At 39.4% G+C, this 17,461-nt stretch overlaps 1 protein-coding gene across 10 annotated transcripts in view; it reads left to right on the top strand.

The window, feature by feature from the left end:
- Nucleotides 1-17,461, top strand: part of PLCH1 (phospholipase C eta 1) — a 255,169-nt gene that overhangs the window by 186,385 nt on the left and 51,323 nt on the right. For all 10 annotated transcript variants that reach the window (XM_074405538.1, XM_074405537.1, XM_074405534.1 and 7 more), the window contains 2 exons: nucleotides 7,329-7,449; nucleotides 11,531-11,702. In XM_074405538.1, the coding sequence (XP_074261639.1) occupies nucleotides 7,329-7,449; nucleotides 11,531-11,702 (293 nt within the window). The remainder of the gene's footprint in view (nucleotides 1-7,328; nucleotides 7,450-11,530; nucleotides 11,703-17,461) is intronic.

Genomic DNA, 17,461 nt, shown 5'->3' with positions numbered 1-17,461 from the left:
AGCGATTAACAATTGAGTAGCTTAAATAACTGAATACTGAAGATGCTATAAAATATTAACAGGAAGAAAATCCTTTTAAGCAATAAGAGGTCTTGAGGTGACATTCTCTCTCAGCCATTATTCAGCCCTTTGTTTGCTCAGTACTCAACAAGTTTTACATGTCTGACATGCATAGAGATGCCCTGGGTATACAGCCTTATTGGATTCACAGTGACAGTTGCCTATCACTGTAAATAGTGACATTTTCTTGAAGGTCAAGTATGGAAAATGATTTTAGTGACTCCATGAAGTAATAGTCAACTCTAGACAATTTTACAACTTTGTTACTTCTGTCTCTTCTGCTCTGTTTCTTTTGCTTTTCAGTTCCTTCAGATACCCAGGCTTCTCTTTTTGGTTAACCTGTCCAAAATCAGTATCCTACCCAAGCCTAATGATGTTTCTGTCATTAATTCCTTATACTGACTCAAAACTTTCTAATCCTCCAGCTTTGTTTGGGATATTAAGGAGGAAAGTTATCTGATTAACTTAATTTATGATAAAGTACACATTATTTTTAGTTGTAGCTTTTCCAGTAGTCTTTTAATTCTAAAATGGGAGCTTTTGGAAATTGTGTGCAGTAGATGACATTGAACAAGAGCCTTCTCTTGTACCTTCTTACTTCCTGTTTCCCAGTCACTGCTGTAATACAAAGAAGCTACTTGGCTCTGTATATCCAAAAGGTTACCTTCTTCAGATACTTGTACAAACTGAGACTATGGTGTAATTTTAAAGGATATGCACTTTTTTATGTGCTCCCAGATATCTTCCCCACCATGTTGCATCAGTAAATTATTTCCCTATTATTTGGCTTAAAGTTATTATTATTAGAATAATCTAGAACTGGACAGTGAAAGTTGAACTACTATTTCTGGAATGTTTTTCTTAAGGAGAATAATTATATTTATCTCAGAGACTTGGTCAGTTTTGCATTTGACCTATTTCTTTTTATTTGTTTGTTCATTTTGTTTTTGTTTGTTTGATCTATTTCTTATTGGAAATTGTGGTTGTCACCTTGGATTTGAACGTACTATAGGAAGGAAAAGAGGAACTACTATGATTTTAGCACCTTTAATGGGGCAGGTCCTGGTTAAGTGTTTTCCATGCATTCTCATTTAATTCTTCTAACACCACCAAGAAAGATGGAATAATCTCCTCTTAAGAGATTCAACTCAGTGTTAAATAAATGGCTTAAGTTCCCCTAGTTAGAAAGCATGGAAGCTAAGATTTGAATCCAGGTTGGTCTGACTCTCCAGCTGCACTGTTCTCCAGAATGTCTGTGTATTTTTGGAGGAGCAAGCATTGAATGACATGACTAGCCCTAAGGAATTGAATGAGGCTGTCAGGTCACATAAGGAGGAGTAGAGAAAATGAGGAGCACCACATAGAGGGGAGGTAGGCATTAAAAAGAGGATTTTGTTTTGTTGGTGATTAGGCCTACCACCTAAATATTTAGATGTTCCTGAGGGCTTAGCATTTGGTAACATGATCTCTGTGGTCCTCCTAACAATTTTACTGTCAGCCCTGTGATTTGAAGACCTTAGTTCACATTTGAAGTACGGTAGTCTCCTCTCATCTGTGGTTTAACTTTCCATGGTTTCAGTTACCCATTGTCAGCTACAACCCGAAAATATTAAATAGAAATTCCAGAGAGAAATGGCCAGGTGTGGTGGCTCATGCCTCTAATCCCAGCACTTTAGGAGGCCGAGGCGGGTGGATCATGAGGTCAAGAGATCAAGACCATCCTGCCAACATGGTGAAACCCTGTCTCTATTAAAAGCACAAAATTAGCTGAGCATGGTGGTGTGTACCTGTAGTCCCAGCCACTTGGGATGCTGAGGCAGGAGAATTGCATGAACCCGGGAGGCGAAGGTTGCAGTGAGCTGAGATTGCACCACTGTACTCCAGCCTGGTGACAGAGTGAGACTCTGTCTCAAAAAAAAAAAAAAAAAAAAATCCAGAGAGAAACAACATGAGTTTTAAGTCATGTACTATTCTAAGTAGTGTGATAAAATCTCACCCTGGCCTACTCTGTCCCTTCTTCACATTTATCTCCTGAGGATAAAGGGATACTCCTTTATAAAATGTATGGCATTTATCTGCCATGTGGCCAGATGAAGGTAATTTTCTTTTTTTTTTTTTTTTTTTGAGACAGTTTCGCTCTTGTTACCCAGGCTGGAGTGCAATGGCGGGATCTCGGCTCACCGCAACCTCCGCCTCCTAGGCTCAGGCAATTCTCCTGCCTCAGCCTCCTAAGTAGCTGGGATTACAGGCACGCGCCACCACGCCCAGCTAGTTTTTTGTATTTTTAGTAGAGACGAGGTTTCACTATGTTGACCAGGATGGTCTCGATCTCTTGACCTCGTGATCCACACGCCTTGGCCTCCCAAAGTGCTGGGATTACAGGCTTGAGCCACCGCGCCCAGTGGTAATTTTCTTAAACAGCTGCGGTTAGAATTTAAAGAACCTAATTTATAGAACGTAGCTGGTCATGGATTGAAATTTCAGGTCCCACAGTTGTTTTTCTGAAACAGCTTTTGCCAAGTATAGCCCTTGAGAGGTGGAGAAGAATGATTCTGTACAGTGTTTTCATGCTGTTGTGACCTGGAGACTCTCCTTTCAGGCTTCTATTTTGGTAATGTTATGTTTTCTGTCCCTGTTAGTTCAGCTGCAGTAATGCCCTCAGTCAGGATATGTACATAGTGTCTTGAGGAAGAACAATACGTCTTTTTGGTGAGGTGGGCTTGTCAGCAAATCAAATTGATAACATTTTTACATGGCCTTTTATGCACTTGAGTTTCAGCCTGAGTTGCTTAATAAATATGGATGTTCTGTCCAGGGGATTTTCATTCTCATTATGAGACTGATGTTGCATTGCTGTTGTAATCGGTTTATGACTTCTCCAGTTATCTCTGGGAGTGCTATCAGGGTGGAACGTCTTTAAGCTCCATTATGAAAAGCTGTCGTGTTAGCTACTTGGCCTTCAGAATGGCCAAGTCTTTGTCGGAGTTGTTTTGCTTTTGGGGGTCTATAATGTGTAACCTGATTGAAAAATGGGCCCTAGCTCTTTTATGAGCAGGGGAATTGGATAGAGGATTTCTACCTTATAAATTCCCATTTACAGCATTAGCACTTACAGGAAACTTCACTGCCATTTGAACCTGGCCACGAATGCCACATATTAAGATGCCAGTATCATTTTGGAATGTTGTTATCTTCATCTCACAGACAAATGATGGAATTAGATATGAAAAGTGAACATTAGGAGAACCTCCCATCCTCAAGTATGAATGTTCTGCTTATGTTGTAAATACTAACCAAAGAGTGCATTCTTTCATGACTGGTGTAGTTTTAAAAGCTATTTTTGATGTGGACATGATAAGCAAATCAGGTAAAGTATTGCTTTGTCTTCTTTGCATTCTTTAGACAAGGACTTGCTTTGTCTTCTTTGCATTCTTTAGACAAGGACTTGCTTTGTCTTCTTTGCATTTTTTTGGAAAAGCTGTTAGTTCAGGAGAATCCTGTTATGTCCTTTCTTCTCCAAGATGAAACCACAAAACAGGGCAAAAATTGTTAAAATTATATATTATTTGAAAACATCTGTTTTTTTTCCCCCATAATTATTTCAGGAGATGAATTAAAGACTGTCAAGTGCATGGAAAAATACGGGTGACGCTTCTCTGGTGCGATGTTGTTGACACATTTGACCTCATTTGCAGGGCAAAAGGAACAGTAGACACTGTCAGATAGTACCTCAAAACCTTTGGTTTTCTCAACAGCATCTTACCTTAAACATTGTTTCTAGCATTCCTGTGGTATCAACCGTGAATGCTTTTTCTTCTTTTATTTTTTTCCTATAGGGATATTTGAGCAGCCAATGTTTAGTAGATTAATATCGATAGATGTATTAGTTGGGGTTCTGCAGAGAAACAGAACCAATAAGATATGTAGAGAAAGCAAGAGATTGAGATTCGTTGGTTGATTTTTAAGGAATTAGCTCTCATGCCTGTGGATGTTGGCAAATCTGAAATCTGTAGAGCTGGGAGCAGGCTGGAAACTTAGGTTAGACTTGATGTTGTAGTTTGCGTAGGGATTCCAAAGGGCAGCAGGCTGGAATTCAGGCAGTGTTTCTGTGTTGCAGTGTTGAGAATTTATCATTGAAGGGAAACCTCAGTCTTTGCTCTTAAGGCCCTAAACTGGCTGGGCTAGGCCCACTCACATTGTGGAACATAATCTACTTTACCCAAAGCCTGCTGATTTAAATGTTAATCATATTTTTAAAAAATTTCACAGAACATATAGACTGGTGTTTGACCAAATCACTGAGCATCATAGCTAGGCCTCACTGACATGAAAAATTAACCATTGCAATCACATTATGATTATGGTGAACACTGTAAACATTTGAGAAGAAAACAGAGATACCATCTCTCGGGGTAATAAACAAAGCACACTTATAGGGAAGGTGCTGCTAAAATAGAGAACAGATGTGGTTCGGAACTGTGTGGTACTAATTTTGTTTTTTGAGACAGAATTTTGCTCTTGTTGCCCAGGCTGGGGTGCAGTGGCATGAGCTTGACTCACTGCAACCTCTGTCTCCTGGGTTTAAGCGATTCACCTGAATCAGCTTCCCAAGTAGCTGGGATTGCAGGTGCCCACCACCACCCAGCTAATTTTTTGTGTTTTTAGTAGAGATGGGGTTTCACCATGTTGGCCAGGCTGGTCTCGAACTCTACAGGCAGACTTTCTTCTTTTTGAGACAGAGTCTTGTTCTGTCACCAGGTGCCAGGCTGGAGTGCAGTGGCACAATATAGGTTCACTGCAATCTCCACCTCCTGGGTTCAAGCAATTTCTCCTGCCTCAGCCTCCCAAGTAGCTGGGACTGCAGGCGCACATCACCACGCCCAGCTAAGTTTTGCATTTTTTTTTTTTAGTAGAGACAGGGTTTCACCATGTTGGCTGGGATGGTCTCAATCTCTTGACCTCGTGATCTGCCCGCCTCGACTTTCCAAGTGCTAGGATTACAGGTGTGAGCCACCACGCCCGGCTTACAGGCAGACTTTCAATCAGCATTGTATTATCCAAATTGAGCCTGCAGAAATGTTTATGTTTTACCCATATTGTGGTTTTAAAAATGGATTAATTGCCAGTATTTAAAAATTGGGGGGGGGCCGGGCGCGGTGGCCCACACCTGTAATCCCAGCACTTTGGGAGGCCGAGGTGGGTGGATCACGAGGTCAAGAGATCGAGACCATCCTGGTCAACATGGTGAAACCCCGTCTCTACTAAAAATACAAAAAATTAGCTGGGCATGGTGGTGCGTGCCTGTAATCCCAGCTACTCAGGAGGCTGAGACAGGAGAATTGCCTGAACCCAGGAGGCGGAGGTTGCAGTGAGCCGAGATTGCGCCATTGTACTCCAGCCTGGGTAACAAGAGCGAAACTCTGTCTAAAAAAAAAAAAAATTGGGAAAATTCACAGCAATAATATCTAGACATTTTACTTTCCTCAGAAGATCTGGCAACAAAGTTTCTCATTCCAACTTAGTAATGACTGGCAGCAAGTAGTAGTTACCTCATTCAGGCACACATTTCCCAGTGAGCTGCTGCACTTAACTTATGTTAACTGCTAGTTTCTTGGTGGTATTTGAGATGATGACCCTGCTGTAAGGAAGTGTAAGATCCTGTGGGCTGGTGAGGTTCTGTGAGGGATTCTAGTTTTGCTTTGATTAGGATTTAGATAAGCAAAATGAGAAGGGGATATGTCAGTTGACTTTAAAAGAAAGAAGCAAAGAGGTATGGAGGTAGGAATGTATGTGAGAAAATTTGCCTAACCAGAAGCACAAGCCTGTGAGATTGGGTGTAGGAGAAAGTAGGGCTGACCTGTCAGACAGGAGCTAACATGGTAATTAAGGCAACACTGTCCTTTTAACAGTTAAACTTCAAATTTTCTTAAATTTGAAGAAACAACTGAAGTTTATTTGTTATGTGAAGTCCAAAATAGGTGTTCCTAGTGGATGAATCTCTCAAGCAGTTTAGGCTTTTTTCATCTTGTGGCTGTGCCGTCTTCACCACTTCTAAAGTCACAGCAGAAGAGGAAAGAGGATGAATGACTCTGTAAGGCAGCAGGTTTCCGTCAACCAGACCTGAAGTGGTGCACATACTTTCTGCTCACATTTCACTGGCCCCATCCCCCTGCAAAGGAAGGCTGGGAACTAGAATCTAGCTGTGTTCCCTTGATAAAAGAAGAAACATGTTTAGTGAATGACTAGCCAGTCTCTAGCACAAGAGACAGGGGCATTGGAGTTAAGCAAGCAAGAGCTACTATATGATGTAAGATATTTATTAATACATTAGCATATGTTTACAGACTACTTACTTCTATGTGTTGTATGCTGTGCTATGCACCAAGTAGGCTTTTGAGCAAAGGAGCAATGCAGTGAAAGTAGTGTTTTGAGAAATTAGCCTGGGGGTGGATTATAAAACCAAGAAAAAGCAAATTCTAAGGCACAGGGAGATAGTAGAAAACCTGTTGTCTTTCTCAGCTGAGAGCCAGTGAGATTGTGTGGGTAGAGAGCAATATTAATAGTATTAATAACACTCATAGTTACGATGTGCCATGCAGTGTTACAAGCTACTTTACATGTACTTAATTGTCACTCAGATTTGTGATGTAAGTGCTATTACTCTCCTTTTCTAGATGGAGAAAGCAAGTCTTCAAATGATTGATTAAGCCAATTTGCCTAAATTCACATAAATCTTGGCAGGGCTTGAGGATTTGAACTTAGGAAGTTGATGTTATTTTATAACTACTGTAGTATTAATGAAATGGAAATCCATCTAATGGAAACATTGTGAGAAGTGAACAATAATGAAAACTATGTTAATGATTTGCGAAGGACACCGTGACGTTCTAAAAGAACTTCATAACTTGAAGAAGTGAAATTGGAGAAATGACCTTTTAAGAAATCTCCTTGTCCTTGGGCACACTTGGTTGGATTTAAATAACTTCTAATGAGTTTTTGGTGAATTCTGAGCTGTTTAAGAATGTGACATCTTTTTGACCACACTCAAAACCAAATCGTTGTATCTTGAGGAAATGCAATTCTTTAATTCTTTGTTCTGATAAATATGCCAGAACACCCATTTCTGTATTTGTGTCATGTCTTTTTCAGTATTAAAATGGCTGTCACTTCAGATAATGGGCTTAAAATAATATGTGTCTGGTATTTCCAGAAATATTAATAAACACCAGAGACTCTGGGTTGTTGATACTAAGTTCTGTTTTTGGCAGTTGACTGTTGGGATGGCCCGGATGGAGAGCCAGTAGTACACCATGGTTACACTCTCACTTCAAAAATTCTCTTCAGAGATGTTGTGGAGACCATCAACAAGCATGCCTTTGTGAAGAATGAGTAAGTATAGCAGCAACGCCGAGCTGAGCAGTAGCCTCCCATGTGGAGCATTGCCTGATGTAACGTAGCTACAAAACCATATCCCCTTCCTTGGACTCTATATGGCCCTCTCTGCTAGCCTAGTTTTCTCTTTCCTTCTCAGCAAAACATTGTGAACAAATAATATGGGGTCCACGTGTGTACTTTCTCATGCTGCATTGATTCCTTATCCCATTCGTTCTCAACATGCCTCCTTAAAGATGTTCTTACAAATAGTGACCTCTAAATTTCGAAATCCAGGGTGTAGAGTGTCCATACAATCTGGAAACATAGGTTACTATGTACCTAATTAATGGTTTTTGATCATGATGGATGTCTTATCTATACACTGAGGTGTCTGGAGTCTTTATGTCACTTAACCCTCTCCTTGTCATTTGATAATATTAAATATTTCCTTCCCAATACTTGCCTTTTTTGGCTTTATTATATCATTCTCTCCTTCATTGCTTTCATTGCTTCTCCATTTCTTTTTTTTGGGTCCTGTGGTCTCTCTTCTGTTAATCTATTTCCTCACTCCTTTAATGGTTACTGTTTTCTAAGGTGTTGTCCTACATCTACTTTCTAGATATTTATCAAATTCTGTGTCCAGAACTTTTCCCCCAAGTTCTAGACCCATGTAGAAAAATCCTCATTGAGGCCAGGCATGGTGGCTTCTGCAGCAGTTTGGGAGGCTGTGGCAGGTGAATCATGTGAGGCCAGGAGTTTTAGACCAGCCTGGCCAACATGGCAAAACTCTGTCTCTACTAAAAAAATACAAATATTAACTGGATGTGGTTACACATCTGTAATCCCAGGTATATGGGAGGCCAAGGCACGAGATTTTCTTGAACCCATGAGGCAGAGGTTGCAGTGAGCTGAGATTGCACCGCTGCACTCCAGCCTGGGTGGCAGACTGAGACTCCATCTCAAACAAAGAAAAATCCTCCGCGAATATTCATCTGAGTATCCCATATGTGTGGGGAGCCACAACAGTGAATAGAAGATAAGACTCCTGCCATTATGGGGCTTACTCCCCAAGGGCAACTCAGCATCTCATTCTGCCAAACCTCTTTTTGCTTCTCGCTCCATTTCCTCTTATTAATAGTTAGGGGCACACTGGCTTCAGCCAAAAACTGTAAGTCATTCTAGACTCAGCCAATTCTTGGCAATTCTGCTTTCCAAGTTACCTTTTGACTCCATTCCTCCTGTTCATTTTCATTTCCCCTTTGGTTCATCCTTCACACTGGTGCTATAGTTTTCTTTCTGAAATTGAGCATGGTTATTCAGTTCTTGTCTTAAAGCTTGTCAGAAGCTCTCTCAGTACACAGGTGTGTCTTCATGTCCCTTAAGGTCTGGCATCTCCCTTGTCTTCAACTGTCTTCTTCCACCATTATTGCAGAGAGATTTAGGTTTCTGCCTTCAATGACTGTCTTTCAACTTCCCCATTGAGCCCAGCTCTTCCCCCACTTCCCACTCTCACATATGTTGTTCTCTTTGCCTGGAACACCCTTCCCCATTAGTCTATCTGATTAATTCTTGCTTACCCTGCAAGGCCATTTAGGTATTGTCCCTCTGACAACCTACTAATAACAAAAGCTACTTAAATCTTCGTTTACTCCATATTTTCTCTGTATATAGCACCTTGTACATAGCACCTTGCACATATGTTTATCATGTCATATAGCACCCTTTTGCAATTGGTTACTTGACTTCTTTTACATCTGTAAGACTGTGAACTCATTGAGAATATGGGCAATGTCTTATTATTTTGTATTCATTTTTGTTCCCTAGCAGGTACCTTTAGTATACCAGCTATTCAAGAAAGGATTTTTGAATTAAAAGAAACAAATTAAAATTACAATTGTGTAAAATTAATTTCTTAGAAGTTAGTAGCCTTTAAAATTTCCAATACTTGGTCTTGTCATTAATTAAACATGAGGTTAAAATACTTTTCTAATAAGACACACTTGCTGTGTAGCAGATTTAATTGATGATGTCTCCCATGTGGAAGAATCTTGAGTACTGCATTCTAAAGGGGCTTCAAAACCCTGATTTCTGCTAGTCCTAGCCAAGCTGGTGAAGTAATTTTGCCTTTATCTCCCAATGTATGAAGTAGGCTGTTGAGAAGACCTGCCACCTATGTATCTTGGAGGATCCTCTGGTGATTCGACAATATACTTCAAGTTTGGGAACCCTTAGAAGAAAAGCACTTCAAGTGAAAACAGTTAATAAGCTTGTTCAGTACATTTTAAAAGTTTAGCCTTTTTGTCTCCTTTCTTAACTTTGGTTGCATATTTATATCAGAGTTTCTTAACCTTGGCACTGTTGACATTGTGCACTGGATAATTTTTGGCAGGCAGGAGGGTAGAGAGCTGTTTGTGCAATGTAGGGTGGAAAGCAACATCCTCAGCTTCTACTCACTAAGTGCCAGTAGCACTCCTGAAGTGGGACCACCGAAAATGTCTTTAGATATTAACAAGTGTCTCCTGCGGTGGGGGTAATAATCACCTCATTCCCTGTTGAGAAGCACAGCTTTACACTAAACATCATCAAACACTAATTAGGCAGTGTTTTTTTGTTTTTGTTTTTGTTTTGTTTTGTTTTTTTTTGAGACAGTCTTGCTCTGTCACCTACGCTGGAGTGTAGTGGCACAAGCTCAGCTCACTGCAACCTCTGCCTCCCAGTTTCAAGCGATTCTTGTGCCTCAGCCTCCTGAGTAGCTGGGATTACAGGCATGTGCCACCATGCATAACTAGTGTATTTTTAGTAGAGACAGGGTTTTACTATATTGCCCAGGCTGGTCTCAAACTCCTGGCCTCAAGTGATCTGCCTGCCTTGGCCTCCTAAAGAGCTTGGATTACAGGCATGAGCCACTGCTCCCTGCCACTAATAGGCTTTTTGTAAATGAACTGACAATGTGAAAATTTCTTGTTAAAACTCCCTGATGTCACTGCAGGACAACTCAGGGTTGTCAGTTTGTTGTTACTGTTGCTTTTCTCTCTTTTAGCATTCTAGGGCAAAACCTATGCAAAGAAATGAATAGCAACCAGGTTGTAGTTGAGTAAGGAAACCAACCTCAGCCACAAAGGCTCATCTGTAATATGACCCGCAGCATCAGGTTTTACTAATGAGGAGAGAATGTAGGTCCAGAGGTCATAGCCGGTATTGTAAAATTTGTGCTTGTCATGAAAGCCTGGAAAAAGTTTTTCTGCACATTAATATATTAGGTGATTTAAACATTGGTATATGCTGTAAAAAAGATTGTCTATTATGTTTGAAGATGTGTAACAGAAAATTAGAAAGAAATTAATAAACCTGAATTTGAAATAATTTCTTATTCTGCGGAAAAAAGAAGGTTGAGAGTGGAGTAAAATAGTGTAATCAACCCTGATCTCCTTTCTACCTTAGCCACCAGTTCCTTTAGGTAATTGCTTATATGGTCTCACATTTTCTATGCAGAAACCTGAGTGCTGGTGTAGAATGAATGCTTGGCTAGTTTTTATTTTTTGACAAAGACTATTATATAATTCTATAAATGCAATTTTGGAATGTATGATGTAGAATGCTATAAAACACAGAATTCTGTTATTTTACTTTCCATTGTAATTTTCAAGGTGGGGTTAATTATGTATTTTAGAGTCAATAACTGCATTTAATAGTCTTCAGTGGTCTCTTAGATGTTGTTAGACTTTTGAATAAATAGGGCAAAATTACATTATATGAGTTTGCTTTTTTTAGACTTCTCATATCTTTTAAAAATTTCTCTTCTTTTAGAAGAAACATAATTTATCTACCGTTTTTTTCCTGATAGAAAATGTTAGAAAAGTCATCCCATGTGGACTGGTATTTTGTTCAGCCATCATGCTTAGCAAAGTATATTTGCTCAGAGGAATTTTTAAAATGCATTTCTAATCTTTCTCATTTTAGAAGCATTTTAATCATCAGCAGTATCACAAATACTGTCACTAGGATTGTAAGAACACAGTGAATACTGAATCATTTCCAAAAATCCCTGTGAGTTGCCTGCACCTGATGCCTCTGGAATGTGTTGCTGTTTTCTCAGGTTTCCGGTTATATTGTCAATTGAGAATCACTGCAGTATTCAGCAGCAAAGGAAGATTGCTGAGTACCTGAAAGGAATATTCCGAGACAAACTGGACCTGTCATCTGTTGATACAGGGGAGTGCAAGCAGCTTCCAAGCCCTCAAAGTTTGAAAGGCAAAATCCTAGTGAAGGTAATTATCTCAAGTAATGCAATAAAAAACATTCATTATCAGCTAAGCCTGCCCTCCCTTAAAGAATAAAAACTGGTTTCAAAAGAGAATAATAATTAGAATCAACACATGAAGGATTGTCTTGATCTATGTATGTACCTGATTTCAATTTATTTATAGTCGTGTCTTCAGAAGTTTATTGTTAACTGAGCACATATTTCGAGATTGTTCTTATGAAGTGAAAACATCAATACTGTAAGCTAAATGTTTGATATTTTAGTCTGTAATAGTTCACATTAGAGAGAAATGCATGTATAGGAGTGTGAGGTTCAGGAAAGGAGAGGCTCCTTGTATCCCTATCTGAAAGCATTTCTTTCAGATTTTTTTCTCCCATTTCAAGCTCCAATAACTGTTTGTCAAAAAAAAATAAAAAATAAAAAAGCGTCATGGTTGATCAGTCTTGGTTATGCAAGTGAGAAGAGCTCACTTCAAAGAGGAACATAGGCACAGACATAATGCCCCACAGGACTCATGTACATGTGAAAGAGCAGTAGGTGAACAGAATGACATTTCATAAACAGATTTTCTGAAGGAGGAAACTTACTACACGAAATGTTATTAATGCAAAGAATAGCCAGAAAGACAGTTCTTTGAGTTTTCAGATCACTGACTTTGTGGTTTTACTTCTTTCCAGTGAATTTTGTGTGTTTGTACGAAAACCACCTCGGCGGGGGGGGGGGGCACATTATTTTGTGATTAAAAATGTAAAGAAAAGCAATAGGGTATTAAAATTCAAACTGGATCATATTTTACTTAAAAGAGTTGTATATGAAAAAACAAATATCATGTAGGAGTAGAAGGAAAGTCAAGGAGACAAGGTAATTTCATGGCAGAACTTCAACTGGGGTTTTAAGGGAGGGCAGCACGTGGAAAAGATGGAAAATATTCATTCTTAGAATTGGTCAAAACCTGTTTTCTACCAATTAAATGAAATTATAGATTCTGAATACATCAAAAAGGTGTTGCTAGGCATTTGTATGCATAAAGGCATTTTGAATAAAAGCTCTGTATATGCAAGAGATAACATGAAGGCCAATTTGCCCAAGTCTTGCTAAAGCAAACTTTTATGGTAAAAATTGATTTCTGGGTTAGAAGATGAAATGTCATCTTTATAGCCTTGTAAATGTTTCTACTTCCTAAATGTTCTTTAGTCAGCAGTCAGGAGGTTAAATGCAGAATAAATCCATTTGATTGAAATCTTTCTCTTTTGGACAGTGGAAATTACAGTGGATATTTAATGTGAACTAATTGAGTCTCCTCTGCATAACTGGGCTTTGAGTTATTTGACACAGAATATCCCAGGGCTTATGACATTGGGATGAATCAGAGGCAGAGAATCACTCATGGGAAGGGGTGGCAGCAATGTCAACTGCAAATATTTCAAGGTCATCTGAGATCCATTCACTAATAGTAATGTTTAGACTTTAAGGAGCTTGCCTGTGTCTGTGGACCAGCACCAACCCCATTTAAACCAAAAAACAAGGCAACTGATTTCCTGTGTTCCTTTAATATCAGAGCCATCTCTATTTGAAAAGCGAGCATTTCTATGGCTACTTACCACTTTGGAGATTGACAAGTTGTTTATTATTACATCTGTTAAGCACATACTTTCTAATCATGCAGGCATATACATTTATATATATGTAACTTTTCAGATAAAATACAAGAAAACTTCATTTTATTGCATTTCACTTTATTGCATTTCACAGACACTGCATTTTTTGTTTTTTTTTGTTGTTGTTGTTGACAAATTGAAGGTTTGTGGCAACTCTGTGTCAAGCAAGTCTTTTGGCACCATTTTCCCAAAAGCTTGGGTTCACTTTGTGTCTCTGTGTCACATTTTGGTAATTCTTGCTCTGTTTAGAACTTTTTCATTATTATTGTATCTGTTATCATGATCTGTGATCAGTGATCTTTGATATTACTATAGTAATTGTTTTGTCGAGCCACAATCCCTGCCCATATAAGACAGCAAACTTAATTGATAAGTGTTGTGTGTGTACTGACTGCTCCATAGACCACCTGATTCCCCATCTCTCTCCCACTCCTCAGTCCTCCCTGTTTCCTGAGACATAACAGTATTGCAGTTAGGCCAATTGATAACCTTACACTGGTCTCCAAGTGTTCAAGTAAAAGGAAACTCACATGTTTCTTACTTTTAAAAAAAATTTATGTATTTTTCTATTTATTTATTATTTCAATAGGTTTTATGGGAGCAGGTAGTGTTTGGTTACATGGATAAGTTTTTTAGTGGTGATTTCTGAGATTTTGGTGTAGTCATCAACTGAGCAGTGTACATTGTACCCAATGTGCAGTCTTTTATCCCTCACCCTCTCTCACTTTTCCACCCTGAGTCCCCAAAGTCCATTGTATCATTCTTGTGCCTTTGTGTCTTCATAGTTTAGCTCCCACTTATAAGTGAGAACATGTGATTTTTTGTTTTCCATTCCTGAGTTATTTCACTTAGAATAGTGATCTCTAACTCCATATAGGTTGCTGCACATGCCATTATTTCATTCTTTTAATGGCTGAGTAGTACCCATGGTGTATATATGTATACCACATTTTCTTTATCCACTTGTTGATTGATGTGCATTTGGGCTGGTTCCATATTTTTGCAATTGTGAAGTGTGCTGCTATGAACATGTGTGTACAACTGTCTTTTTCATATAATGACTTCTTTGCCTCTTGGTAGATACCAAGAGTTATCTACCAAGAGGAAAATATTTACTCTTAGTTCTTTAAGGAATCTCCACACTGTTTTCCATAATGATTGTACTAGTTTCCATTCCCTCCAACAGTGTAAAAGTATTCTGTTTTCACCATATCTATGCCAACATCTATTATTTTTTGATTTTGTGATTATGGCCATTCTTGCAGGAGTAAGGTGGTATCTCATTGTGGTTTTGATTTGCATTTCACTGGTTATTAGTGATGTTGAGCATTATGTTTGTTGGCTATTTGTATATCTTTTTTTCGAGAATTGTCTATTCATGTCCTTAGCCCACTTTTTGATTGTATTATTTGTCTTTCTTGCTGATTTGAGTTCCTTGTAGATTCTAGATATTACTCCTCTGTTGGATACATAGTGTGAGAAGATTCTCTCCTACTCTGTGAGTTGTCTGTTTACTCTACTGATTATTTCTTTTGCTCTGCAGAAGCTGTTTAGTTTAATTAAGTCCCATCTATTTATCTATGTTTTTGTTTCATTTGCTCTTGGGTTCTTGGTCGTGAAATCTTTGCCTAAGCCAATGTCTAGAAGGGTTTTACTGATGTTAAGTTTTAGAATTTATATGGATTCAGGTCTTAGATTTAAGTCTTACAGGTTTTTCTTTATAGATTACCTAATGCTTTTGCCTCACAGCTCTTACGATTCTTTCCTTCATCTTGACTTTAGATAACCTGATGACTATGTGTCTAGATGATGATCTTTTTGTGATGAATTTTCTAGGTGTTCTTTGGGCTTCTTATATTTGGTTGTCTAGCTCTCTAGCAAGGTTAGGGAAGTTTTCCTTGATTATTCCCTCAAATAGGTTTTCCAAACTATGAGATTCATTTTCTTCCTTGGGAACACCAATTATTCTTAGGTTTGTTCACTTAACATAATCCCAAACATCTTCAAGGCTTTGTTCATTTTTTTAAAAAATTCTTTTTTCTTTGTCTTTGTCAGATTGGTTAATTCAAGAGCCTTGCCATCAAGCTTTGAAGTTCTTTCTTCTACTTTTTTGATTCTGTTGTTGAAAGTTTCCAGTGTATTTTGCATTTCTTTAAGAGTATGTTTTATTTTTAGAAATTGTGATTGTTTTGTATTGATGCCGTTTGTTTCTCTGGATACTTTTTTCATGCGTAGTCTGTATTACTTTTGAATTTCTTTAAATTGGTTTTCACCTTTCCCTGGTGCATCCTTGAGTAGCTTAATTGTCAACCTTCTGAATTCTTTTTCTGACAAGTTAGAGATTTCTTTGGTTTGGATCCATTCTTGGTGAGCCATTGTGATCTTTTGAGGGTGTTAAAGAATTTTGCTTTTTTATATTGCCAGAATTGTTTTTCTGGTTCCTCTTCATTTGGATAGACTATGTCAGAGGGAAGATATGGATTCAAAGGCTGGTGTTTAGATTCTTTTGTCCCATGGGGGTGGTATTCTAATGTGGTGCTCTCTCCTTTCCCCTAGACATGAAGCTTCCTGAGAGCCTGACTGCAGTGAATATAGTTGCTCTTCTGGGTCTAGCCACCTAGCGGGGCTAACAGGCTTCAGCCTGGTACTCAGGAATGTCTGCAAAGAGTCCTGTTATGTGATCTTTCTTCAGGTCTTTCAGCCATGGATACCAGCACCTTCTCTGGTGGAGGTAGCAGGGGAGTGAAATAGACTCTGTAAGGATCCTTGGTTATAGTTTTGTTTAGCATGCTGGTTTTCTCAGATGCTGGTTGTGCTAGTGGTTGGTTGTCCTCCAGCCAGGAGGTGGCACTTTTAAGAGAGCATCAGCTGATACAAGCTTGCCCTAAGGTTGCCTGAATAAATATTTGGGTTTCTCAGGCAATAGGCAGAGCCCTAGAGCTCCCAAGGGATTATGTCTTTTGTCTTCAGCTACCACAAGGAGTAGAGAAAGACCGTGAGTTGGGTGCAGGATTAGGCATGTCTAAGCTCAGACTCTCCTTGAGTGAGGCTTGCTGTGGTTGCTGTGGAGGATGGGAGTGTGGTACTCACTCAGTTCAGTGGCGTCATGTTGCCAGGGGTATTATGGCTGCCTCTGCTGCATCATACAGGTTACCAGGGAAGTGGGGAAAGCTGGCAGTAACAGGCTTCACCTAGTTCCCACTCAGCTAGCAAGGCCAGTCTCATTCCCACCAGCAACACCAAGTTTATATCCAGGCAGCTCATGAGCAGGGCTGAGATCTTGCCCCAGGCTATAAGCCTCCCCACTGAGAGAGCAAGCAGGCCTTTTAGGCCCTACACCTCCCCACCTGCCATGGCCTCTGTGCTCACATCTGCACTTCCTGTTTTCTCCCATGTGTGCCCCCAAATTCTGCCCATAAATGTTCATGCTTGGTTGTAATTATTACAGAGATCATCTCGAAGTTTCCTTCTCCCTGTGGTCCTTCCCCAATTCCACTGGTAGCCCTCCCCAAAGACCCCTGTGAGACAAAGTCAGAAATGATTTCCCTGGGTACAGGGAGTACCCACAGGGCTCTTCCTGCTGCTCCTTCTACTTTCATATTTTGCCTAGCTCTCTAAATTCATTTCAGCTCTCTCTAAGGCCAAATCCTTCTCTCATTTTATTAGTCTGTTTCCAAACTGCTATAAAGAAATACCTGACACAGAGTAATTATAAAGGAAAGAGGTTTAACTGACTCACAGTTCCACAGGTTTAACAGGAAGCATGGCTAGGAGGCCTCATGAAACTTAAAATCATGGCAGAAGGCAAAGAGGAAGCAGGAACCTTCTTCACAAGGTGACAGGAGAGAGAAAAGTGAACAGTGAAGGGAGAAGAGCCTCTTATAAAGTGATTAGTTCTCATGAAAACTCACTATCATGAGAACAGCATGGGGAAACTGCCCCCATGATTCAATTACCTCCCACCAGTTCTCTCCCCAGACATGTAGGTAGTATGTGGATTACGATTCAAGATATTTGGGTGGGAACACAGCCAAACCATATCATTCTGCTCCTGGCTGCTCCCAAAACTCATGTCCTTACATTTCAAAACACAATCATGCCTTTC

The sequence above is a fragment of the Saimiri boliviensis genome, chromosome 9 (genome assembly GCF_048565385.1).
Source record: "Saimiri boliviensis isolate mSaiBol1 chromosome 9, mSaiBol1.pri, whole genome shotgun sequence".
Lineage (NCBI taxonomy): Eukaryota > Metazoa > Chordata > Mammalia > Primates > Cebidae > Saimiri > Saimiri boliviensis.
This window is presented reverse-complemented; position numbering and strand designations above follow the sequence as displayed.